Here is a 25914-nt window from a genome sequence, read left to right as displayed (position 1 = left end):
TGTAGCTTGATGAATCACTGAGAATTCTATTAGGGCAAGGAGGGGAAACATCTGGTCACTTGGGAGTAGACTTGGTGCTCACGCAGAAGGTTGGCATTTGGATGACACTTGAAAGTAAGTCAGTCCTGCTTACGTCTGAGTAGACCTGCAGACACCTGCTTACTTCTGAGTAGGCTTAAAACTGGTAATATTCACATTTTGGTCCTGCCAAGTCTGCCTTTGGCCACACAGAGTTCACCTTTGCTCCCAAACCCCAAAAGGAATGTGGTCCCTAAGACCGTTCCCGGATTGGAATGTATTCCTTGGTCTGAAAAGGGTTCTTCACCCCTGTGTTAGTGCGCCTTTGCCAAACGTCACAGAACTGCCAGAGAGAATGCCCACTAAACCAGTTTGAGGCTACAATCCTAAGTATACTTACTTGGACATAGGAAAGGAAAGGAACCTCTCGTGCAAGCACGGAGTCATTACTGACTCTTGGAGGGACGCCAGCTTTTGCTGGCGTTTTCTTGACAGGCCTTATAGCGGAGTGGTTTGCCGTTGCCTTCCCCGGCTGTTATTACCTTTCCCCCAGCTAACTGGGTACTTATTTTACCAACCTCGGGAGGATGGAAGGCTGAGTCGACCCGAGCTGGCTGCCTGAAACCAGCTTCCGCTGGGATCGAATTCAGGCCGTAGGGAGAGTTTCAGCTGCAGAAACTGCTGCTTTACTGTTCTGTGCCACACGAGGTTCTTGGACATAAGCTTGGACATACTTGGACATAAGCTCCATTGAAATCAATGGGACGTACTTTTGAGTGAACATGCTTCATAGTGGGCTGCAAGTGTGGCATATGTACATATACTCTGAGGCTCCAATCCTCAACACATTTACTAGGGTTGAAACCCATTGAACACATTGGGTCTTACTTCTGAGTTAATATGCATAGGTTTGCACTGCACATTGTCCAAATATCATAGTAGGCCTTACAATATAGGGCTTCATTGGGCACGGTCACATTGCTAGAATTATTTATACATTTAAAATATTCACATCTCTGCCTCTCATCCTTAGAGCTCCATCACACCTACTTCTCCTCGCCCACCCCGCTTTGAATCCATGGTTTTCCACTCCATTCCCTTAGGGAGTCTAGCGCTGGGTACTTTCACGTTTGTGCGTTGTTGAGCTATTTCAGCTTATGTATCTTTTCACCTGTATTGCTATTTTGCCAGTAAAATATTCTGCCCCAACCCGCCCACTGTCTAAGTTATCCTTCCTCGTGCAGTTAATTTATATATTTATAGGTTTTAATTTCTGGGCAAATACAATAATACAGCAACCTGAAACTGTGCAATTACTTGGAGCTTCTAATGTCTCCAAAATTATTGACAGTTTTTCAGGCATCAATGCTCTGTGTGTGTGTGTGTCTTTCTTAATTGATCATCTCCATATTTGGAAGAGGCTGAATGGGGTGAGGGGTAGCTTTGATACTGACATCTGCGGCTAACCAAAATGCTTACAGCGCCGTGATTTTTAAAGATAAAGAGATGAAACTTGGCACAGTAATAGCTCTTAAAGAGGACTTTAGCCACGCCAAATCCCTTCATGCCTTGATTTTTAGGAATTTTTAAAATGGAAATTAAAAAAATGCTTACATCTGCATAATTTTTAAAGAGAAAGAGATGAAACTCAGTACAGTGACAGCTCTTAAGGAGGGCACTAGCCATGCCAAGATTGAAGCAGTTCCATTCATGCCTTGATTTTTAGGATTTTTTTAATCTCTCCCCTCCGACCCCAACCATTCTCCTGATACTCCACCAATGCGAAATTTCACCTGTTTGCATTTGTGGAGTATCTGTTTTCCTTTACTTTGATAATGCGCAGCTGTGCATGGAAGTAGATGTTTGCTGATAGACATAGGAATCCCAAGGTGCAAACCAAAGGGGAGGGCAGTTGCAGGACAGAAGTGGAAGGCTTAACTCTTCCCTCACCTACCACATTTTCTTTCCTGCTTTTTTCCACTAGGCCAGGAAACACAATGGGGAACTTTGGTCTTCTTTAAATGAGCAATTTATAGCACGCTAGTGACTGGCCGCTCACAGAAGTTTGCAAGTCATTTTGATGATATTGTGAGCCTCCTGCACATCTCCCGCTCTTTCTCTTGGTTATTTCGCTTAAAAATAAACCTTGGAAAACCTGATCCTTCTGAAATATCCCAATTGTTGCTGTTGTGTGTAGTCCAAGTTGCGCTACCAAACACCCACTAGAGGGAACTGTCCCATTCAACTATATGAGTTTTAAATTACAGACCATGTGGTCGCTGCTCACCTCCCGTGTAATTCAGCTCATTTAAATGTGAAAGAGAAGCAGGAAGCAAAGTGACAATAAGCAAATGTGATTTCCCTTTAATCTAAAGGTGCCCTTTGTGTGTATGTGTGCGGGGGGGGGGGGAAGCTTATTCCTCCTGTCCTGATGCTTCTCCCTTTCAAACCTTCCCTCCACCTTCCTCCAGCTCTAGCTGCTTTCACAATACACAGTGGGCGTGGTAGAGAAACCTGTACTTGCTGCCAAGCATGTAGTTCCACCCCCTCTCCAGCCATAAACGTGCCTTGTTAGCAGCTTACGTATACCTGTGGCAGCAACTGTAAATCCAATACAAGGAAAGGAATATTGAATGCTCAGGGGTTTTCCCCCGCTTACCTTCTAAGGCTGATGTGCCAGAATTTTTGTTCTCTTCAGCCAGCATTACTTCCTCTACACAAAAATGCATAAAGATAAACAGTTTATGCATATGGCTGTCAAGACGCAATAACTTGTAGATCTCATAGCAGAAAATGGGGGGGGGAAGGGGTTACAAAAAGAAGGGTGCAAGATGTAAGAGAACATACAAAACACACCTGTAGATGGATATTCATAAAGCAAACTGGAGTAATTCTGACATGAGAGAGAAATATGCCCTTATAACATCCAGGGTTACCAAGATCCAGGATATGACGTAAAGCTGCAGGTGTTTAGCCTCTTTCTCAGGATTTCCAGATAGAGGAGTACAAGTTCAGGATGAGGGGCCAGGATCAAGGGAGGAGACCACCTATTTTCTGCTTGGCTTGAGGGGTTCTCCTATTAGCGCCACCACCAGGGAGCTCCAAAGTGGCTTCGGGCGCAATCCTATCCAGGATGACCATAAGCCTCTGAACTCGGATGGTTACAGCCATCCAATGCAGAGCGGGCGGAACAGTGGAGGTATTCTTCACCTCCATGCTCCTCATGCTATGTATTTTGGCTAGACGGGCATTTTCTCCCATCTAGCTGGGGCATGTCAAAGTGGGAGGGAAGGAGGCTGGGGAGGCCAGAGGATACATCATAAGATGGCCTCCCCAGTCCCCTCACCTCCCTGTCCACCAGCACATCCCCCTTCCCTCCTCTCTGAGGTGCCTTTTTTGAGATATGAGAGGCAACCAGCTTGGTTCTCTCCATGCTGACTACGAGGGGGAGTGTGTGTGAAAGAGAGCTCAGATTCCTGGGTATGAGGTCAGAGTGCTTTCTCTGACCTTGGATCCAGCAATCTGAAATATCCTACGGCTCCCCAGACTCTGTGGCTGGGTTTGGACACTACAGTAATCAACTGGGTGGCGCTAAAGAGGCAATCATCCATTGTGTTGATTATTGTGTCATCCGGGGGGAGGGGACACACAACAGGCACACCACTCACAGTATGTTATTTTCTGGAATTAAACAATGGGGAAAAACAATGGGTTGCTCCATCGCTTATCCGGAGACCCGTTGATTAACATGTCGTGTGGCCAGCTCTGTTGTGTAATCTCCCCCATCGAGTGCACTATTCTGGAAGGTCATAGAGTTCTCTGGCTGGAGCGGCCGAAAACACCCAGCCGCTCCTCTACAGCTGGCAGAACTCACAATGCATGATGGGATAGGGGTGGAAGGACTGAGAGAGGAGGGAGGGAGGACCACCAGCCACCAAGAAGGACACCAGGACTTTCAGCTGCACGACACGGGGAGGGGCAACATGTTGTGTGGGGAGAAGCTCTGAAATAAGGTACTGTGCATTGCCTATTCCCTCCTCCGTTGCCTAAACTGTTGTCCAAACGCAGCCTGGGTGGGGGCCATAGGAATGCTCCCTTACAAAATAAAATATAAACAACAACAATGAACAATGAATTAAATCAATGCAGCCATAAAAACAACAATACAGTCATAAAAACAACCATAAAACAAAATGGATGTCAATCACAGCAGAAAGCTGGGCTGGATTTCCACACATATAGCGCCTTGGGTGCTGCTGCATTGGCAAAGAAGAGAACCTGCTCATTTCCCAGGCCCAAAGCGGGTCATTGATTTGGGAATTAGCTGCCACTAGCAGAGGCAGAGCACTTGATTTCCATTTCTGTGGAAAACATGCAAACAGGCTCCTAACGTGTTTCTTCTTAACAGAAAAGCAGTCATGGGAGGCTTCAAAACGGCATGGCGCTTGGAGGGAAGAACTGCTCAATGATTGCGCCTCTCAGAATTGATGTGTTCAAAATCACCCCCTCGAAGGTGTTTTCTCCCTGCAGGAGAAAAGATATGGGGACTACCCAGGTCTTTGGCCCCAGGTTTCCCCTTTGAGTCAATTCACAGTTTGGCCCTGAGAGGGTAAGTTTGCAGCTACGGCTTGGCTTACATTGTGAGAGAGCAAGTCAGAGCCCTTTCCCTGCATCTTGGCTTGTGTGGAAGAGAGTCCGGGGTGGGCTCCAGAGTCCTTGTCTGTGCTCGGTTCAAAATGTGGCCCCTATTAGAAATTAATGGCCAGTTGGGGAAATAATGTTTAGTGAAGTAACTAGTACCTTTTCCCATTGATTTCCCACATCTGCAGTGACCTTGCCTCAGTTGAGGTGGTATGAGATCCTATCAAGGATATTTAAAATCTTGGTGGCATACAGAGAATTCACAGACTGAGGAACCTCCTGTTTCAACATAGCACAATGGCAGAGTGCATGGTACCGTAACTCAACGGCAGGGCGCATTACAAGTCTGAACTTCAAGCTCTGGCATCCCAGTTCATCATAGGAAATAGGAAACAAGGCTGAAAAGGATCACTGTGGAAATCATGAAGAGTTTGATTGAAACCGAGGCAAGACTGACAGCTCTCAACGAAGTAAAAGAATGGGCAGATTAAGGCGCTTTCCAAATGATCGCTAAAAATGTGCCTCCCACCTAGGACTCTACAAAATGGACAAGGACCATTTCTCAACTGCTTCACCTAACTCAACATGGCCTATTTTGATCAAACTATAATTTGGGGTGAGGCAACTTGTTTGTGTGTGTGTGTGTGTGGTGGGAAGAGAAACTTGGAGAAACCGCCATTTTGTTTTCCCAGAAAGCATTGTTCTGTTTTTGAATTTTGGAAAATCCAAAATGGCTGCTGTCATTAAAATAATGTCAGGGGAAGCAATTGCTCTCATAAAAATTAATTAAATAAAAATCACCAGGGATAGCAGTTGAATGAATTATCTATAGAAAAACACACTTGTTCAATGCGGGTGGATCTTTCCTCTGGTAATTTGTTTTATTTTATTCAAGAGGTGCAGTATTAAATATCTCTCCAAAAAATGAGGTCACAGCGTGCTGTTCCATGCAACCCTATTATTAAACTTGAACAAATAGGAAAAATATTTTTAAAATTTTGATTTCTTCCTTTTATTTTTATAAGAATGTCTTGCAAAAATCCCAAAGATACTTTATACAAAAACAGACCCAAATGTTTTAAAGGTGTTCCATGTGGTTGTGGGAGGAATCAGAGATTAGCAGTGCAATTGTCTAATGAGAAACTCCCTTGACTTCGTACATGAAAGAACAATAGCCTCATATGTATTGGACTGGAAACCTTTTATTGAGTATATTACAGGAACAGCAAAAAGATAATTTATTTGTTTGTGGGTTTTATATATAATCTGTACCTTTGCCTTTGATCTATATACATTAGCTTGTTATGAAATTTGTACCTGGTGTAGAAACAACGGGTGTTTGCCGTCTGACATGAAGATCACTTTAAATGAAATATAGCCTTTTGTATTGTGTTTATTTTACTAGATGTATGTGTGGTGTAGTAGTTTGTATAGTTTGTAGTGTTTCCTTTTTGTTTGTTTTTTGTACCTTCCTTATGTGTCTGTTTTTTGTGGAAAATAAATAAAAGTATTAATTGAGAAACTCCCTTGACTTCAATGCGGCTTTTTACCAAGTTAATGTGCTGAAAAACCAATCAGTGAAATTATTTAGAGAGAGAAAACAGTCAGAGAGGGGACATTTCACAAAATGAACACTCTTTGCATTACTGGGTAAATTTCACAAATCTGGGTTAAAATAACTGTTCCCTCCGCCCCAGGCCCTCTAGCCCCAACCTTGTTTTAGCTGAGAGCAATACAAATGACATCACACAGCAAAGGCATGACTACTTTTCTACATAAATTCTGTCATGGCGGAAGGAGGAGAATTTTGTTAGTGTATATTTTTAAAAGCGCACTGTGAAGATTCTATGTAAATTCCAAACATTTTCAATCCAAAGCAAGATATATATATATATTAGAAAAATGGCATCGCATATTTGAGCAACTTAAAAAAAAAATGCCAGGTGTACACTCCTACGCAAGAGGTGTGCAGCAGGGTAGCACCTTGCCAACAACCCAAACCAACAAAACTTTTTAAATAAGCTAAAAAACGGCAAGGGATACTTGAGAAATGAATGGAATGTGACTGAACATGGGTGAGGAGTCATTACACTAACTGGGTTCTCACGATCACGGGGATAAAATAACCCATCGTACCTTCTCCTCATGCCACTGTGCATGCTGCAAATGTGTCCGTTGTTTACATATTACCCGCACTGCAGGGTGGGTTAGAGTGACCAAATGACAGGAAAAAACAGGACTTGTTAGCATTTTTGCTAACAAATCTAGGACGGGGTGTGTGTGTGGTGGGAAATTTGAAGAAAAATCAGGATTTTTTCCGTCCTCCCCAACCAAATGGCCTATGAAATTATGGTCATTGCAGCTCTCAATTTTCCCTATATCTATGGCGACAAACTACAGTGGCCATAAAGAGGAATGGCCCTTTATGGCTGCCACAGTTTTCAGCCACAGCTATAGTAAAAGTAGAGGTACCATGACCTTAACTTCATAGGCCTGAGGAAACAGGGCTGTCGCTGCTTGGGTCTGCATGCACGCACACTCGCCTCTCCCTACCTCGTTGTAAGGGCTTCCTATCAGGGGAGGGGTGAGTGAGTGGGTGCTTCTTGGGTGGGGGAGGAGGAAGGGGAGGCTGACGCCTGATGCATTTTGAGACTGGGCTGGCCCACCTGTCTTGGGCTTAGCAAAAAAGGAGCAAGGAATATGGTAGGAAATAGCCCTGGGCCAAGGGAGGGGGCAGCGGAGCGAGAAATAAAGCAACCACTTTTGGAATTTTGTGGGCTGTAACCAAAGTTCAGTCAAGATTTTGGGCTCTGTATCTTCTAAAATAACTAGACATAACTTTGTTTGGCTCATTAGGGAAGGTAGATTGGTTTTGTTGCCCAAGCATTAGAAAATTTGTGAGTAAGGGGCACACCTGTTTTGGGGACCAGAAGGAAAGGGAAAACACTTGCAAAAAGGAGTTTAGTTCCTAACTGGAAGTGTAGAGGAATTTAAAACTTTTACTTCCCATTAAATACTGCAGGCACAATACTGTTGAAAATAAGCAGCTTTATGTCCTGTTGATTCAAATGTTTAACAGTACCATCCTGTGTATGTTTCCTCAGAAGTAAGTCCCACCTATGTTCAGTGAGGCTTACTCCCAGGGAAGTGTAATCGGATTGCAGCCCAACTGTCCTATTGAAATGTTACCCTCTGCCAACTCATCCTTTTGCACTTTTAGCCTCACGTAACAGGAATCTTCTGTCTGGAATGGGAGTCATTAATATTCTTTGGCAAACAGAAACTGAGGGTGAGTGGCAAGAATAAGTGGCAACAACCCTATGTACATATAGTTGGATCCCTTGGAGTAAATCTCATTGAACTCTGTGGGACTTCATTCTGAGTAAATACGCATGGCCTGGGCTGCATGACATCACTCCAGGGTCTTTGAAGAGAGGATGGAACTTTACAACTGTCTTGCCGCAGTATCTCACTGGCAAGTCTTCCATCAATGTATTTCCATTGAAGTTCTACCGATGAAAATTCTGTCCAGCAAAATATCTCAACTCTATGCCAATATGAGCAAGATTTTCTAAAACTTTTCTGGGTCATCATACATAGGATCAGGAATTTTGAGTCATGAAGGAAATTCTTTCCCAACACAGATAGTTGTTTTTAGCCATCCTCTGTGGTATGTAGTTTGGCTCACTTGTTTGAGTTATTTGTGCCTACTTGCTCTGTAGTGAAAAGGAAGAAGTGGGTCTCTAGCTGGTGCTAGAAGATAGTAATTAATTTTTGTAATAATGCATTTTGACCCATAGACCTTCCTTTCCATTTTGCTTTGATATAATTGGCATGGCGTATATTTTGTAACAATTGCTGATATATTATTATTATTATTGTTGTTGTTGTTGTTGTTGTTGTTATTATTATTATTGTTATTATTCTCTCTTTTCTTTCTCGTGGTGGTTTTCCTAGATGAACATGATAGGCTTTGCCAAGTCATGCTGTCTTCTACTGATTCAGAAATTTCCTGACAATTGAACATGTTTTAAGTATGACTGCTTTCTGGATGTTGGTGTGAATGTATTTTGGCAGGCCTAGTTTATGAAGGTTTTCTATAAAAAATTTTTTTGATGTGATGCTGGTGACGGATGTCACTAATTGAATAATTGTAAACTAGTGTGATGTAATGGAATGTCCACAAATATTCCAACTGCTCAGACACAAAAGTTGTGTCAAAATATTCCAAGTAGAACTTTATGTGAGAAAGATTAATTGCCCTGATCGAACACGGCTCTTCTTATGTTCTTATGTCACACAGGCATGGGGTAACTTAAGGGGCAGATAATCCAGTGACAAGGTGGCTAAAGGGAAGGGACAGAGAAGGCAGTGGACTAAGATGCAGAAACCTGAGGGAGTGTCAGGGTGCTTCCAGACAGAGGGCTCCTGTTGCTAACAATCGAAAGGCATTGCGCAGCAATGCTGTCTGTTCTTCCTTAAAGATTTTTGTCTGGTAAGATGAAAGACGTTGGGAATACACAAGAGGGGTCCCAATTGAAGACAACATTCTCTGGACCCCCTGATCAATCCATGAAGAAAGCAGTACACTTGCACAATAAAAACCTCATTTGGAAGCTCCCGCAGATGGAAGGCTCTGAGGCCTGAAGAAAATGCTTAGGGCCAAGTAGCTGTGAGCATAGTCTTGCCAGATCTAGACCCTGGAAAGACTCCTGTGTCTCTGAGAGTTGCATGCAAGGGATAATTCTATCAGCTGGGGTCGTTTATGATATTACTGCACCATTGTGACACAGGGGGTGTCTATATGTGGGGTGACTCCGCACATATAGACACCCCACTGCGGTGCCATCCCAGGGCTTTCCCTCCGATATTCTGAAATGAAACAGTCGGGAACTTCAACCCAACTTTTTTCTGTGGGGCAAGGTGACGATGGTGCATCTCTGTCTGCTGCCTTGCTGCAGACTTGCAGCAGAGGCATGGCCAGGCAGATGGCAACCCCTGATTGGTCGCCATCTGCCCGGACAGGGGTGGGAGGGGGTGGGCCAGCGACCTGAAAGGCTGCTGGAATGCCTCCGCGCATCCTCCGGCCTGGGGAGAAACAAATGGCATCGTGGAAAGCTCCAGGTGGGGAAAAAACGGGGGTGGGGGAGGGATGTGCAGACAGGGGGGAGCGGCACTCGTGCGGTGCTGCAGCAGAGCATGGAATGGCGCACACAGGGCGGCAGTGGCTCCTCTTTTTCCTATGTTGCAAACTCCATGCTTGCTCCTTGCAGTGGAGACAACCTTGCAGGAGCACAAGTGGGGGCATTTGGGGCCAAGATGCCATCGTATAGACAGCCCCCTAGCATTCCTAAAAGAGACCATCAATGGTAGGATGGGACTCTGAATTTCATATTTTGATTTGAATGCCAAGCTTCAAATTATTAGAATGTGCTATTTGCAAAAAATACCACATGGTCTCCATAAAAGGTAGGTTTCTCTGTTGTTGCTGCTTGCGCTAGAAGTTGTAGTGTGTGTGAACTCTGCACTACAATGGCACACGAATAGAGCACAAAAGAGATGTCCCATCTTTGGCAGCTCTTGATGTCTTTACATTTTCTTGTTGCTCTGAAGTGGCACCGCAGTAGCTCCACATACTATGTTGGTCTTGAAGATGCCCAGGCCCATTTTACCTGCTTTATCTATCCAGGCCCGGTAGCCGTTCAGCTCCCGCTCGATCTGCTGCTGTCTCCTCAGTTTCATGAAGGCCCGGCGATTTTCCACTCGCTCTCTCTCTTTGGCAAATTCCCTGTAAAGGCCAAGACCCAATTAGAGAAGGATTTCCTGCACTCCAGCTTGTAGTGCTACAGCAGTGGGCCTTACTGTGACACAGTCGTGGTGCAGAAGGGAAAAGGTTGAGTTAGCACATGAGAGAAAATCACCTGTATGGTGATTTTGGGGAGAGGAGTTCAGGGTCAGCTGAGAGTGGTTACTGGGGATCTGGATGTATTTCTTATTATATTTATATCCCACATTTCCTCCAAGAAGCTCAAGATGACACACATGGTTTCCTTTCCCTTTTTGTCATCACAACAACCTAATAAGGTAGGTTAGGTAGAGAGATTGTGACTGGCCCAGGGTAACCAATGAGCTTTAAACCTCGATTTCCCCAATCCTGATCTGACACTAAGATTGTAAGCCTATGCGGCAGGGTCTTGCTATTTACTGTTTTGCTCTGTACAGCACCATGTACACTGATGGTGCTATATAAATAAATAAATAAATAAATAAATAAATAAATAAATAATAATAATAATAATAATAATAATAATAATAATAATAACCTCTCTAACCTCTATGCATCAATGCATCAGGGGAAGAAACTAACTGACCTTTGCTCCCCTCTCCAAAGAGTTATGTACGTGTGAGTGTAAACTGGGTTCAGGGGAAGTGCGCAGCGGACTTTCAATTTCCCCTAAGATGCAGCCCACCACTCCCACACATCACTGTTCAGCAGATCATGCCAAGGAATGATTTGCTGAATGCTGAACAAAGCCCCTCAACATCCCAGCAATAGGTAGTGCATATGTCCTCTGGTTTTGGGGTGTAGGTTGCTGAAGGTCTTTACTGCTTGACTTTCTTCCCCCCACCCCCACTGCCCCCGTGGCAACTGCATTGTGCATCCTCAGTTATCTGCAGACTGAGTTTGCAAGTCGGAAACAGAGGAGAAGTATGAAACCGATTATGCCTCCCCCTTTCATCTCATCCTTATATTATTCTCTTGGCTGGGAGGATGTTTCCCTTAACTCATCACTTCCCCCACCCCACCCCACCCCAGCAACATTTGCTGACCGTAGCTTTCTGAGGACAACTTTAAACGGGGTGGATTGCACAAGTGGGAGGGTGGAAGCCGTTCTTGCAGGCAACCTTGGCAAAGGGAGGGGAAAGAGTAGGCGGCTTTTGAAAGCCACACTTGGAAGCTGAAAGACTTGGTTTACAATTCAGGGGATGGGGCAGCACACAACGGATAAAGGCAGACCTTGTGCATAATTCAGAGGGCCGGGTTAATGCCTCCCTCCTGCCTAAACCAAAACTCTCCCCTGCCTCTCCAATACATGCTTATCATTCCACTCATTGTCTGCGCACGGACTTTCAGCAAGCAATATATATATTCTCTCTCTCTCTCTCTCTCTCTCTCTCTCTCTCTCTCTCTCTCTCTCTCTCACACACACACACACACACACACACACACTGAAATGCTGCTGATGGGGTGGGGGCGTGGATGCATTATTCAAAGGAAATGTATTTTGCTGCAGCCTTGCTGCATAGTCACAGGATCTGCCGAAGATGTGGTAGGGTGGGCTGAAAGGAAGGCAGGAGAGGGAGCATAATCAAGGTCCCCCTGGTAATACTCCAGGATCCCTCGACAACCACAATCCCCACAAGGAAGAAGCTCTGTGGAGCCCACACCACACTCGGCCTTCTTCCCTGTCACATCTGCAAAACCGACACTCCAGTACAGAAGCAAGATGGAGAATGAAACACTGATGACACAAACAAAGATGTTTCCTCTCTCTTTCCTTGCACAGTTCTGGTACCACTCTGATGACCTCAAACAGAAACCAGAGTTTCCACAGACCTGCCTCAGCAAAAGAATAGCACGCCCGCTTCACAAAGACAAGCAGCCCCACATTTGGGCCCCTGGTGCTGAAGCACTACTGATGCTAAGAAGGCATGGATATGGTCAGTTTCTGGGATGGGAGATCACAAGGAGTCCTGCGTAAAGGCAGGGTGCAAGTGTAATACTTGTTTAAAAATCTGTTTAAAATCATTAAATGGCCTCTCCATGCATTATGTGGCAGCAAATCAGGGTTTGCCTTGAAATGGACATTTGATAATCCACTTCAATCAAGTATGGCATTCTGATTTGTTTACCTGTAACATACATGTTACCAAAAATCATGCTTGTATCATTCACACATTACATTTTTCGGTATGTGTAAGCCACCTTAGGAGCGCACCTTGAAGTGTCCCGAGTAGGGTTTAGGAATCATGATATTGTTACCATTGCGCTGCACAAAAAGATGTAAGGGACCTCCAAAAATTAGGCAGTCCTATCACAGTAACCGATTCATAAAGAAAAGGTACGTGCTGTTGGTTGTAGTGATGGATAAACCAACTCTGCACTCAGACTAGGATTGGACTCAGTAAAGCGAGCTCTTTCCCCCCCAAAGACTGGAAAAACAGCTTGATTTTTCTGAGTCAATTTGTAATTCAGAAACCCTGTCGCACTTCTGATGTCATCATTAAAAGTGTGGGAGTGATTATAACTTCTAGCGATAAATGAAGAGCTCTCAGCACTTACTTCTTCAGTCCGCTTATGACTGTAGAGAAAAAGAGTTATAGGAACTGAACACTCTTCTTCAATGCAAGCCTGGCTCTCCTATCAATCTGGGTGCACACTTTCTTTTTCCTTTTGAGAAGGTAACTAGTTCTGAAGACTAATGGAACAGATGGACAGGACTCTTCCATTAGTCCCATCTCCCATTTGAAGGGTTCCCTAAACTATTGCACACAAATCCAGTGGATTTCCGGCTGGACATCAGGAAAAACTTCCTGACTGTTAGAGTAGTACGACAATGGAATCAGTTACCTAGGGAGGTCGTGGCCTCTCCCACACTAGAGGCCTTCAAGAGGCAGCTGGACAACCTTCTGTCAGGGATGCTTTAGGGTGGATTCCTGCACTGAGCAGGGGGTTGGACTCGATGGCCTTGGAGGCCCCTTCCAACTCTGCTGTTCTATGGTTCTATGATTCTATCTATCTGTGGGATGCTTCTAGTGTGCTTTGGAGATCTTTATACTTTTCCTTACCTGATACCAGCGGTGGTGGTGGTAGTGAGTACACTTGTTAAATCATATTAGATGGATTAGTTGTTCTAGTTTTACCTCTGGGGCTAAATTTATAAAAAGAAAAGGAGCAGTAGGGTTCTTTTATATTAAGGGGGTGAGGTTTAATTGAGTATCGAATGAAACTCCACCACCTTCCTGTCTTTAACCACTCTCTAAAGGGCAAGGGCTAGAAAACACTTTCTCAGTAGCTTAGCCCAAGGGAGAACAGCATTTAACATGGGGAGAGCAATAAGTTCGGTTAGAATCCACGCAGATCAGGTTTATTTTGCCAAGAAGTTGGGTTTATTAACCAACACAGAATTGAAGTCAAGGAAATGAAAAGAGCAAAAAGGTTCTAGCTTCATATACTTGCTCTAGATGATGTAACAGGCAGATCTGTTATATTTCACTTAGTTACAGAAAAACCATAGCAGCCAGCAGTAGTTTTGAGTCTGAAATCAAAATAAAATTTCTCCGTCATACCAGCAGAAGAGACAGGGTGGAATCTGAACTGAAGACCTTGGGCTGCATCACACCTACCTGTTTGCCCTGGTTTGCCCTCGAATTATCTGCCTTTGTTTCCATAGCGCATGAAAGCCTGAGCACTTACACCTTTGCCCTTTTACGTTTCATTCATCTTTACACCTCTCCTCTCTTGTGCACCAGCATATCTCTGTTGTTCTGTTGAGATGCACTCTCAGCTCTCCTTTGTACCTCCCCCTATAACTCATTGGTTGGTGGTAGTTGGACACCTTGCCCTCCCTAGAAATCGAAATGGGGCAATCCTGGTCTTGCACTGCTTTTTCCTAGGAAGTAGCTTCTCATTACTGAACTCACTTCAGGAAAGTGGGTATCGGGCTGCAAAACTGCACACCAGGCATGGGGAGTGTGCAATAAATCACTGGTGTGATGGAGCCCCATGTATCGATAGGAAATGTGGCTGTGAAACTGATGTGGGGGTGAGAGCAAAACCTGATTTAGGAATGGTTCCCTGATATAGGACATAAGGCGATAGCAAGAAAGAGCTTATCCTAGCCAATATACAACCAATGTCTGGACTGAAAAAAATGATAGCTTCCTACAAACTTGACCCTTAGTAATGGAGGCAGGTTGGCCCATTCAGAAACAGATATAGGGAATTACAGGGATTTTCTATTTTTAACCTGCCATTTTTCTAACTATCCATGAAAAGAAATAAACAAGTATGAAACAAATTTAATTAGGAGTTTGACTATGCTGAATTGTCTCTCATTTCCATTTGAGAACAGAATAATTCTTGAATGTGCGAGAATGGTCACAAATTTGAATTTGTTCCTGCTGCTCCTCCTTCTTTGGTGCCATTTTTTCTTCCTATTTACTGCCTCTTCCTCTGGAATTAATCACAAGGATGATCTCAGCCAACTGAGGATCACGTAGTGAACAGGAAGACATTTTTTTTCTATTTAGTGAATCAGAGTTGGCTGTTTATTGATGTGTCATTTAGGGCAAACAAATGCTTCCCAGTTAGTCAAATTGTTGGGAGCCTCTGCTCGGAGCAGCAGTCTGGGTTCAGGCTCAGAGCCAGATAAGGAGGAGTTGGCCAGACTCATCAAACCAGCGTCCCCAGAGCAGAGGAGCTGGGGACCAACCTGGTCTTCAGCATTATGACCAGGCCTAAGCCAAAGCCCAAAGAGGACCAAAGCCTGTTGGACAGGATGCCCAGGCCTCTATGTAGGGAGCCCTAGAGCATCCTATCTAGAACCTGTATCTCCAGAGCTTGACCCTCCCATCCCAGGAGCTCACCTCCACTTCCCACCCACCACAGCACTGTGGGTGTTGGCCCTGGCAGCACTGAAGCTGCCACTCACCCCCTACCACCTGGATGGGAGCAGCACTGCAATGGGATGGGAGCCAAGTGCTGCCATGGGAAACATTGGCGCCATTCTGCTGAGGGACCACTAAAGCTTGGTTCTGGCCTTGCATGCTTCAATCACATTGTCTGGGATTCAGCCCATAAGTGCATAGCTCAACTAGTTTAATATAATCCTTTTTTGCTTTCCTCCACAGGATCATCGTATTCCCTTGAAGGCCCACTATGATCTATTTGCAAGATATTTTGCAAATAAAGTTGCCACGCTAATCTGGATGCCACTATTATGACACAGTCAAAGATGGGCAGTGCTAGTGAACCATCTAATCATGCTGTTGTGGTAGGGTGACCATATTTGGGAAACCAAAAAAGAGGACACCTAGTGTGTGTGTGAGGAAGCAGCTTTCTGAGTCCTGCAGAAAGTACGTTATTCCCCGCCACCTTAAAGAACCTGATTGGAGTGGAGGAGGGGAAAGGATTTCATTCTGCACCACCACCATCCACTCCAATTGGGGCCTTTTCTATAATGTCCACGAATGACCCACTTTCCCCTTTAAGACCTCAATTGGAGCTCGGGGTGGGGGAATGATGTGCCTCAAGAAAGCATGTCATTCCCTCCTGCCATGCTAATGGCAGCCTTAAAGGGGAAGGTGTGTCATTCCAGGACATTATTGAAAATTATAGAAAATCCCCCCTGACACCATGGAAAGAACAAAAACCAGGACAAATCCGGGGAAATCCTGACAGTTGGTCACCCTATGTTGTGGATACTTTTCAGCTTGTGCAACCTGAGCATGTGGACAAGCCGTGGGGAGGTTTGAGACCCACCACTCGTCTGGATCTTTGCTCATGGCTTGTAAAATCAGTCAGGGCAAGTCTAGATATAAGGATCACAGAGGTAATCAATGTTGCTTTGAGGGATGTGCAGTTCCCACTGTTTCAATAGAAGCAGTAGTAGCACCTCTACTGAAGCAACCAAGTTTAGAGCTTATAATTATGAATAATCACCACCCTGTGTCAAATTTGTCATTCTTGTCAAGATATTGGATAGGGTGGTGGCCTCTCTATGCAGCTTTGGATTTTTATTGTATTCATTACTGTTTTTAACCTGCCCTGAGATCACTTTGTTATCAGATGGTATGTAAATAATATGAATGGATGAACTTAGATGGAGTTAGATCAGCCTCTCCCAACTTGGTGCCCTGGAGATGTTTTGGACTACAATTCCCAGCTTTCCTGTCCATTGATCATACTGGTTAGGGCTGATGGGAGTTGAAGTCCATAACATCAGCCCCCCCCCCCCCAGATTGGAGAAGACTTAGGCCACAGCTAGACCTAAGGTTTATCCTGGGATCATCCAGGGTTCGCCCCTGCCTGAGCACTGGATCCCCTGTGTGTCACCTAGATGAACAGGTTTGACCCCTGGACGATCCAGGGATAAACCTTAGGTCTAGCTACGGCTTTAGATGTTTTCAGGCTTGGTTATGAGACTAAAACAGCCTTAGTCCTGACTTATGCTGGGGAATATTGAGGGTGGGGAGTGCATCTCCTGGATCTTTCAGTGGTTTTTGATACTATTCACTATGCTATACTTCTGGAGCTCTTACCTGGGTTGGGCCTAGGACAATGTTTCTGGACCTAACCTACAGACTTTCTGAAGTGTGGGCAGACTTATTCTGTTATGAATAATGGAGAGGCTTGACCTTCTCCTTACAGCCATAAGCTGTTCAGTGAGAAGCTGACTGATGATAGCAATTCAAGTATGTAGGTGGCTCTTTCACTAAGGCAAGGAACGCTTCATACTTGCTTAATTTCCGAAGCACAAGGGATATATAAGGAAAGTTAGACCAAGATAGCCAGAGCAGGCCTATATCTAGGCAAGCAGAACAACTTAGAAGGCTCAGAGCTTGCTAAACTTCCAGACCCAAGTAGATTTTGCTTTCGGGTTAGCAGTGCTATGACTTCACACCCATCCCTTCTATCTGAACGTGCAAATAAACCTTAAACTGCCAGTGCTTTTTCCTCCGAGGAAATTCGATCCCAGAAAGACCTCCTGCAGCTTAAGGAAGTTGGCAGATCAATAGCGACGGCCTATTGTTGTTCTCAACACGCCCGAAACCCAGTACAGTTTCCATTCTCTCAATTCCCTTTCTTCCTGTATTGTCAAAAGAAAATAAGAAGAGCCCTGCTGGATCCCACAAAGGTTCCCTCTAGTACAGAACTCTGTTTCCAACAAGGGTCAGTCAAATGCCCCCAGGATGCCTTCCACCAGGACATGAAGGCAGCAGTTCTCGTCTCCTGCAATGCTTATCCCCTTCATCCGGTGCTGAGAGGAAGCTGCACTACCTCTGAACATAGAGGTTCCAGTTAGCTACCATTACTATTGTCACTGACAGACCTATCTTCCACAAAAAATTCTACCCCTCTTTTATAGCCGTCTAATCTTGTGGCAGCAAATTCCACTTTTTATGTGTTTTCTTAAATAGTTGTGTAAGCAGACAATTTACCTGAGTAGAACCTACCGCCAGCCAATTTTACTGGATGACCCCAATCTTACAACCTTCCCCCATGTGCTCTCTTCATCGTCTTTTTCTAACAGAACACCCCCCCCCAATGTTATAGATTTCCCTTGCAGGAAAGGGGTCCAACCTCTTGATCATTTTGATTGCTGTTTTCTGCACTTTCCCCCACTCTCTATCTTCTGTAACCTCTTTGAGATGACTATGTATCTTCTGTGCCTTTGTACCTGATCACACACAAACTGCCCAATGGCTGTAGTTTAGCCATTCTTGCTAAAAAACCCACCCCCACCCCCATTCAGGGCCAGTGCCAGACTATTTTGCGCCCTAGGCAAGGTGAGCTACTTTCACCCCACCCCACCCCCCAAAAAATGCCAACTTTGATTTTTAAGAACAGATGTTTCCTGGAAAAAATAAGAAGCACAAAACTTGAAACTGCTAAATTTATTTTAAAGTGCAAGAAATACATCATGCCAATTATAGCAAACAAATTGGAAAGGAACGTCTAAGAGTCTAAAATGCATAATTTAATAGGAATATCACCTCCAAATCATGCCCCCCCTCACATGCGCGCACACACACACACACTCAGCATCACTCACTCCAAACAAACACACGCATAAACACATGCATTCATTCAAAGACCCCTTGCACCCCATTCACCCACACATTGTCTTTCTCTCTCTCTCTTCCGGGCGCGTTCCGGAAGTCCGAACGTGGAGCCGCCCCACCCCCACCCCAGAGTCCCCTGCTTCGCTTTGGCTGGGCGGGCGCGGGGTGCCATCTCGCCCACCCAGGCCCAGCTGAATCCTTGGGCCGGCTCACAGCCAACGCGCGTGAGTGCTGCGCTGCGCCCGGCGCCCCTCTTAGCTTGGCGCTCTAGGCAGCCGCCTGAGTGGCCTCTATGGTAGCACTGGCCCTGCCCCCATCACCCCATTTGGCTGCTAGAGGTGTAGTCTTCAGGTTTCAGGCACCCACATACTGAGGCAATGCTGGCCATAATTATAAAAAGGAGGAACAATATATTACCAAAGCCAGACCTGGAGCCTGTTGTTTTGGCTGTGAGTATATGGGTTCCCAATTCTGCCAAAACAAATACCAGCTGGCCTGGAGGCTCAAAAAATAATATTTCCACTGTATTTTTATATATAACACAATTAAAACTCAATTTTACTTTGGCAAACATTTTGGGAAGACATTTTAGGATCTTCTATAATAAATGTCTATGATAGAGTGGCCATATGTCCCACTTTACAGAAGGCAGTCCTCTATTTGAAGGTCTGCTCTATTTGATGGGCTGGCCAGTCCAAGTCCATTTTAAACATGAAGAACCATAAGAGGAGAGAGTAGGGAGGGGGCTTGAAGTTGCCCATTCACAGTTAGCAAAACAAACAAAACCCCGGCAAAAACAGGATGGCACAGGAACGGGGGGGGGGGAATGAGGGAGGACATTCCAGATGTTGAGTAAAGATTTTATTATAAATTCAACAGCCGAATGGAAGAATTTTCCAAAAACACGGTGAGCTTATACTAAAATATTTCCAGTGAGCACCTGAACAGCAGACTGAGCAGGCCTACAGGTCACCTGGGGGTTGTCCATACAGCTGTTACTGCGCCAAAAATGCACATTTTCGCATCTTCGGACAGATGCCGCAGCCGCAAATGCAAAGCTATCCAGGGGCAAACCCTGGAAAATCTACTCCGAAAAAGTCAGGCATTTACCCCAACTTTTTTTGGCAGCGGAGGCGGCTCCGCGGCGGTAAAAAAGCCAAAAAACATTTTTAAAAACATAAAACGGGATGGGTGGGAGAGGAACAGTGCCATTCCTCTCCTTCCCCCTTTTCTATTTTATGCTCCAAATCTGTGGAGCTCTGCAGAAACAAATATAAATTTGGGAGGACCAGGCAACCCCCACGCGGAGCTGCCCAGATTTGGCTGTTTAAATTTTAAAAGGGTGGGGGGAGATGGACCCATTCCTTTCCTCCCCCCACCCGGTTCCTTTTTTTTTTTTTTTAAGGGTCTGAATATGCGGAGGACCGGGCAACCTCCAGGAAAAAACGCACTTGCCTTCCTTTCTGTGCAACCCCCGGGAAGGAAGGCAAATGCGGGTGCAAGGGGCCTGGTCACAGTACACACTTCCTGACTAGGTTGAGATGTACTGTATTTCTCTTTAAATTAGAGTAATTCTAAATCTGCATCTATACATTATTACATGCAGGTTTTATGCAAATCGGTGTCTTCTTTTGCCCTCTTTTCTGGTGTTGAGTAAGTGGCCACCCTAATCTGTGAGCACGTTCCGGTATCTCTTCGCCTGCCTCATCTTCCTAATATGGGAAGTGGCAGGAGAGGTTCTGATAGAAAAAAATGAGTGGGGAAAGCAAAAGGATATTCAAAAGCTCCCTTTTCTCCCTTGGAAATGCAGTAAGCAAAATTCCAGCAGTGACCTCAGCAGCCAATAGACCAAACCTCTGCCTTCCGCCGCCTTCCCTATTGGTATGTTTAACTACCCCTGAGCTTTGGGTGACAAGAGAGGGCCATTCCACATTGCTGGTTCAAAATGTTATCTAACAACCCACTGTCTGCCATATAACCTTAAATCCGTTAAGCGGCTGCCAGCCAGGGAACCATTGCCCCAAACACATCATTAAAAAATGTCACTGAATAGAAAGCCAATATGCTTAAGATATCTACCAAGCAAAGCAGATGGCCTTTGAAAGAAGGTATTTAAAAAGTAATTTCCAGGGGGAAGGGAAATTGGGAGAGGAGCAGCTGGATGGCCTAGGAAAAGAGGAGGAAGCCAGGGACAAGGCAGCCAGGGTTTGAGGAAAGATGACACAGCAGTCAGTGGCAAGAGGATGGAGTCTGTGACTGACCCAAACTCACCCAGTGGGTTTCCATGGCCAAGTGGGGACTGGAACCCTGATCTCCCGACTCCCAGTCCAACACTTTAGCCACTACACCACACTGGCCCTACCTATGTCGGTTGTGGGTTCTCCATCTCTGGAGGTTTTTAAGAAGAGGCTGGACAGCCTCCTCTTATGGATGGTTTAATTGGTTTCCTTGCACATTGCAGAGGGTTGGACTAGATGACCCTTGTGGCCCCTTCCAACTCCATGATTCTATGAGGAAAGGGGCCTATGAGAGGTGGGTGCAGGAAAGAGAGGGCCAAAGTAGTTATGAGTAGTGATGGGCGAATGTAGGTTGAGTAAATGCATTATTTACTTGGCAAGTAATGAAAGTGTCCATGTCAGCTCTGATGAGTATTCTCCTTTAAAGCAAACTCCCTTTCTGTGTATATGAGTTAGTTGCACATGCACAATATCAAGGTGCATCTCATGAGCTGCAGTTTGGAATCGCATACCATGTGCCTCCACATTAAGCCCCTTCATACACGATTGCTTGTTTTCACATGGCCTCCCTGCACAATGATGTCATGTTATGTTTACTCGCCATCACAGTTCGACGGTATGAAAATGGACTCCACAGAGGAGTCATCCTCACAGAGCCAGAAGCAGCTAAGGAGACTGCTTCAAGTAAGTTTTGGGGGAGCTGTGGGGGGGGGGTTCTAAGTGATAGGACAACTGAAAATTTGGAGGGGGGAAATCGGTGTACTACTTTTCCGTGCATGCTCTGAAGCTCGCAATCTATTCCGAACTTAATAGCAAATTTGTAATGCATCAATCCAGGCTCGGTACAAAGATGGCTTTACAAAGGGACAACCAATGAGCTGACTAATTACAACATTTGGTGGCATAACCAGTTATGAGGAAATCAGACTGGCACTCAGCAGATCACTCTGCTTCATTGTATTTATTGTATGCTGAATAGCGTGCACAGGGTTTACTCATGAGATTAACTATATCAATCTACTCAGACTTTAATTTCAATGCCCATATTGTCAAGATTCCTGTAGCTAATAACATGACTCAAAAACCAAGAGTATAAGACGATGAAAAATGACCCTGAGTAAGGAATCTAGAAGACACGGGGATAATTTTTGAGCTGCCTTATCGGAAATGGGGGTGGAGGTGGCTTCAATCGGAGAGAGCAAAGCCTGCATTCACAGTTCCAGGGGAGTGGGGAGTTTCCCCTCTCCTCCACAGATTTTATATGTAGACCCAGAGTCCTGTCTCACACCAAGAAGTCAGGAGACAGCTCAAATTCCCCTGGGTCATAGCTTTTCCTGTTGTGGACACTGGCTCCTCCTGGTCAGGTAAATAGTTGCCAGAGGCACACAACTGTATTATTCGCTTCTTAGACAGCTTCCACCCATTGTTCATGGCCACATTTCCATGCTCTCCTAAGCATGCCTCAGAGTATACAACCCATCTGTCTCATGAGCCCTTAGGCACCCAGATATACTTATTAAGGAAGCAAACATAACTGGCGTGACCACTACATTCTCCAAGAACTAATTTGCTGGCATTGGCCAGGCATGTAGCTGAACAATGTCCTGGTGAGGGCAGGGCTTCTATATGTGAGTTCCCTCAGTGCAGAAGGTCAGGGAGCCTTACTCGGCCTCCTTCAAATTACTACAGAAGCCTTGAAATTCTCTGTTGCCCCATCTGTAGCTCCTGTTCTCCATCCCTCCTCATGGTTCTTGACTTTAACTCTTATGTGTGAATTCTTGGGATGTGGAGAAGGAGCTATGTGGTATCTCACAAGGGGCACATCTATACGACAGCAGGATTGCTTCTCTTTGAACGTTAATCAGATTTTTAGTGGATTTGAATGTAAGTAATGAGCGTCACACTGCAGCAGCAGCAGCAATTTATATCATGAACACACACACACACACACACACACATCTGCCTCTCTTTAGTCCCTCTGGTAGGGTGAATGCTCTGGAGAGGGAGAGGGTGTCGTGAATTTGAATGAAAGCCCTCTCCGGATCCAAACTCTGCAGGGCACTTGTAGGCTCCAACCCTAAAGCACGCACTGGGTTTTACTTCCAAGTAAGCAGGCAGAGGCTGAGGCGGCAACTCCAACGCTTCGGAAGGGCCTCTGGCAGGCAAGTGGCCAGATTACTCTCCAGCCCAGGGAGCAGCTGCCGGAAGTGCTGACTGGCTCCGGGCGGAGCAGGGGGGCACAAACAATACTGTCCCCCCCTTTAAAAAGCCGGCATTGAGGCTGGGTGACTGAGGGGGGGGCAACACCACAAGGAGGAGGAGGAGCGCTGGCAGGGACGCCCAGAGAGCAGGCCGCACAGAGCGGGCGATCGATTGAGCGCTCAAAGTGGGGAGGCGAGGAGGGGGCGGTTATAAAAACAAACAAACTGAAAACGGCAGGAACGAATGTGGCAGGAGATAGGTGGGAAATCAGTTGATCACATTGCCCTACCCTCAAAGTTACGGCCACCTTTCAAAATGCAATTTTACTCCCCCAATGTCACATAGCCAGAACGCGGTGCAAACTCGACATAGATGCAAAAGTCACGATAAATCGCGAATGAGGAGATGCGCCTTATCACGTATATAGCCCGGCGCTACAGCAAGTGGACCGCTGCGTCATGTGTCCTAAAACGCGAAAGTGCGCATTTAGGTTGGGGTAAAGAGCCTGTATAGATGCCCACCAAGTGAAAGTCTCACCATATATCTAGAACTCAAAACCTGTTAGAAGTAACAGTTAAGGCTGTACTTGTACTCACACTCCTCTGGGAATATGTCCCACAGAATTCAGTAGAGTTTACTTTTAAGTAGACATGTATAGGATTGTGCTGTTAAAAAACTGAATTAAGAAGTTCCATAGAAATATACCCACCCACTCCACACACATAAACCTGACACACATGCACAACACGTAATTATGTAAATCCTTGCAGGCCTGTGGTACATGTGCTCAGAGCACAAGTTGACTTCTCTCTCATTTTACACCTCAGCCACAATACTGCAGCTGGTACAAAGCCCATGGTGCATGAAGAGTAGGACCAGGGGGAAGTTTGATTTCCATTCCACTCCCCCACCACAATTCTAATTTCAGTATGAAAGAGGTGTGATTATGAAGAACAAACGCCAGTGTTCTTTTATAAGGAAAATGTCTCGCTCCTGTGAGAGCCCAGCGGTAACCTTTCCTGCCCAAGAGGAGTTCTAAAGAATTGGTATGTCTGCTCCCAGAAGAAATTGGAGTTTATTAGTCAGGCTGAGCCTGACTATACACACTTATAACAGTGTGTGGGCATTTGTATGTGTGTACATGCACGCACACATGGATTTAAAAGGGAAAAGACGTGAATGTTCTGATAATGCTTTGTTTGTGATCCCAGACGATTCAATGATCTTTAATTTCACCTCAGGAGATATTGTTTCCCGCTGTATTGTTAAATGACTCTCCTCGCCTAGTCTGTCAGACTAAAATGAGGATTTTTCTAAGTTTATAGAATGGAAAGTAGGGTGGCCATGTGTCCAGAGGACAGTCCTCTATTTGAAGGGCTGTCCAGTTTAAAGACAAAGAATGCTAAGAAGCTGGAAGCCTTGAAGTTGCCCATCAACAGTTAGCACCTGGAAGGCAGACTGGGCAGGCATATTGAGCTGTATGGTACTTCTATTTAAATTATCATAATTATTTATAAATGTGCATCTATATCTATCTATCTATCTGTCTATCTATCTATCAATTAATATGCCCAAATTTATGCCAATAAGTGTCCTCTCTTTTGCCCAAGGTGATGTATTTTCTTCTTCTTTAGTGTACTTTAGTACACTTTGTACTTTAGTACAAAGTACCACATGACATTCTGATTAATAAACTAGCTAAAAGTGGGCTAGATGGAACAACTATTAGGTGGATTCACAGTTGGCTACAGAATCGGACTCAAAGAGTACTTATCAATGGAACCTTCTCAAACTGGGGAGAGGCAACGAGTGGGGTACCGCAGGGCTCAGTCCTGGGCCCAGTGCTCTTCAACATTTTTATTAATGATTTGGACGAGGAGGTGCAGGGAACGCTTATCAAATTTGCAGATGACACAAAATTGGGTGGGAGAGCTAATACCCTGGAAGACAGAAACAAACTTCAAAGTGATCTTGATAGGCTGGAGTGCTGGGCTGAAAACAACAGGATGAAATTTAATAGGGATAAATGCCAAGTTCTACATTTAGGAAATAGAAACCAAATGCACAGTTACAAGATGAGGGATACTTGGCTCAGCAATACTACAAATGAGAAGGATCTTGGAATTGTTGTAGATTGCAAGCTGAATATGAGCCAACAGTGCGATATGGCTGCAAGAAAGGCAAATGCTATTTTGGGCTGCATTAATAGAAGTATAGCTTCCAAATCACATGAGGTACTGGTTCCTCTCTATTCAGCCCTGATTAGGCCTCATCTAGAGTATCGCGTCCAGTTCTGGGCTCCACAATTCAAGAAGGACGCAGACAAGCTGGAGCGTGTTCAGAGGAGGGCAACCAGGATGATCAGGGGTCTGGAAACAAAGCCCTATGAAGAGAGACTGAAAGAACTGGGCCTGTTTAGCCTGGAGAAGAGAAGATTGAGGGGAGACATGATAGCACTCTTCAAATACTTAAAAGGTTGTTACATAGAGGAGGGCCAGGATCTCTTCTCGGTCCTCCCAGAGTGCAGGACACGGAATCACGGGCTCAAGTTAAAGGAAGCCCGATTCCAGCTGGACATCAGGAAAAACTTCCTGACTGTTAGAGCAGTACGACAATGGAATCAGTTACCTAGGGAGGTTGTGGGCTCTCCCACACTAGAGGCCTTCAAGAGGCAGCTGGACAACCATCTGTCAGGGATGCTTTAGGGTGGATTCCTGCATTGAGCAGGGGGTTGGACTCGTTGGCCTTGTAGGCCCTTTCCAACTCTGCTATTCTATGATTCTATGATTCTATGATCGGTATGTGGCCATCCTAACACTGGAAGGTAAAGTAAGAGAGCCAGGAGAAGTGATGGGAGATGCTAAAGCTGGACATGAGGATAGGAATAACGAGAGCAAAGAATTCAAACGGGGAAGGGGATTAGGCAAGTTTCTACAAAACCCATTAGTAAATAAAAGCCTGTGCAGAT

The 25914-nt window shown here is 45.1% G+C and overlaps 1 protein-coding gene across 1 annotated transcript in view; it reads right to left on the bottom strand.

Annotated features, from left to right (window-relative positions):
- The window catches only part of CACNA1E (calcium voltage-gated channel subunit alpha1 E), a 287767-nt gene that overhangs the window by 107369 nt on the left and 154484 nt on the right, over nucleotides 1–25914 (bottom strand). Inside the window, exons 8-9 of the mRNA XM_063134500.1 lie at nucleotides 10332–10447; nucleotides 2678–2731 (exon numbers count right to left, since the gene is read on the bottom strand). Of these exons, the coding sequence (XP_062990570.1) occupies nucleotides 2678–2731; nucleotides 10332–10447 (170 nt within the window). The remainder of the gene's footprint in view (nucleotides 1–2677; nucleotides 2732–10331; nucleotides 10448–25914) is intronic.

The sequence above is a fragment of the Elgaria multicarinata genome, chromosome 1 (genome assembly GCF_023053635.1).
Source record: "Elgaria multicarinata webbii isolate HBS135686 ecotype San Diego chromosome 1, rElgMul1.1.pri, whole genome shotgun sequence".
In the NCBI taxonomy this organism is placed as follows: domain Eukaryota; kingdom Metazoa; phylum Chordata; class Lepidosauria; order Squamata; family Anguidae; genus Elgaria; species Elgaria multicarinata.
The sequence above is the reverse complement of the archived record's forward strand: the minus strand, read 5'-3'. Positions and strand labels throughout refer to the sequence as shown.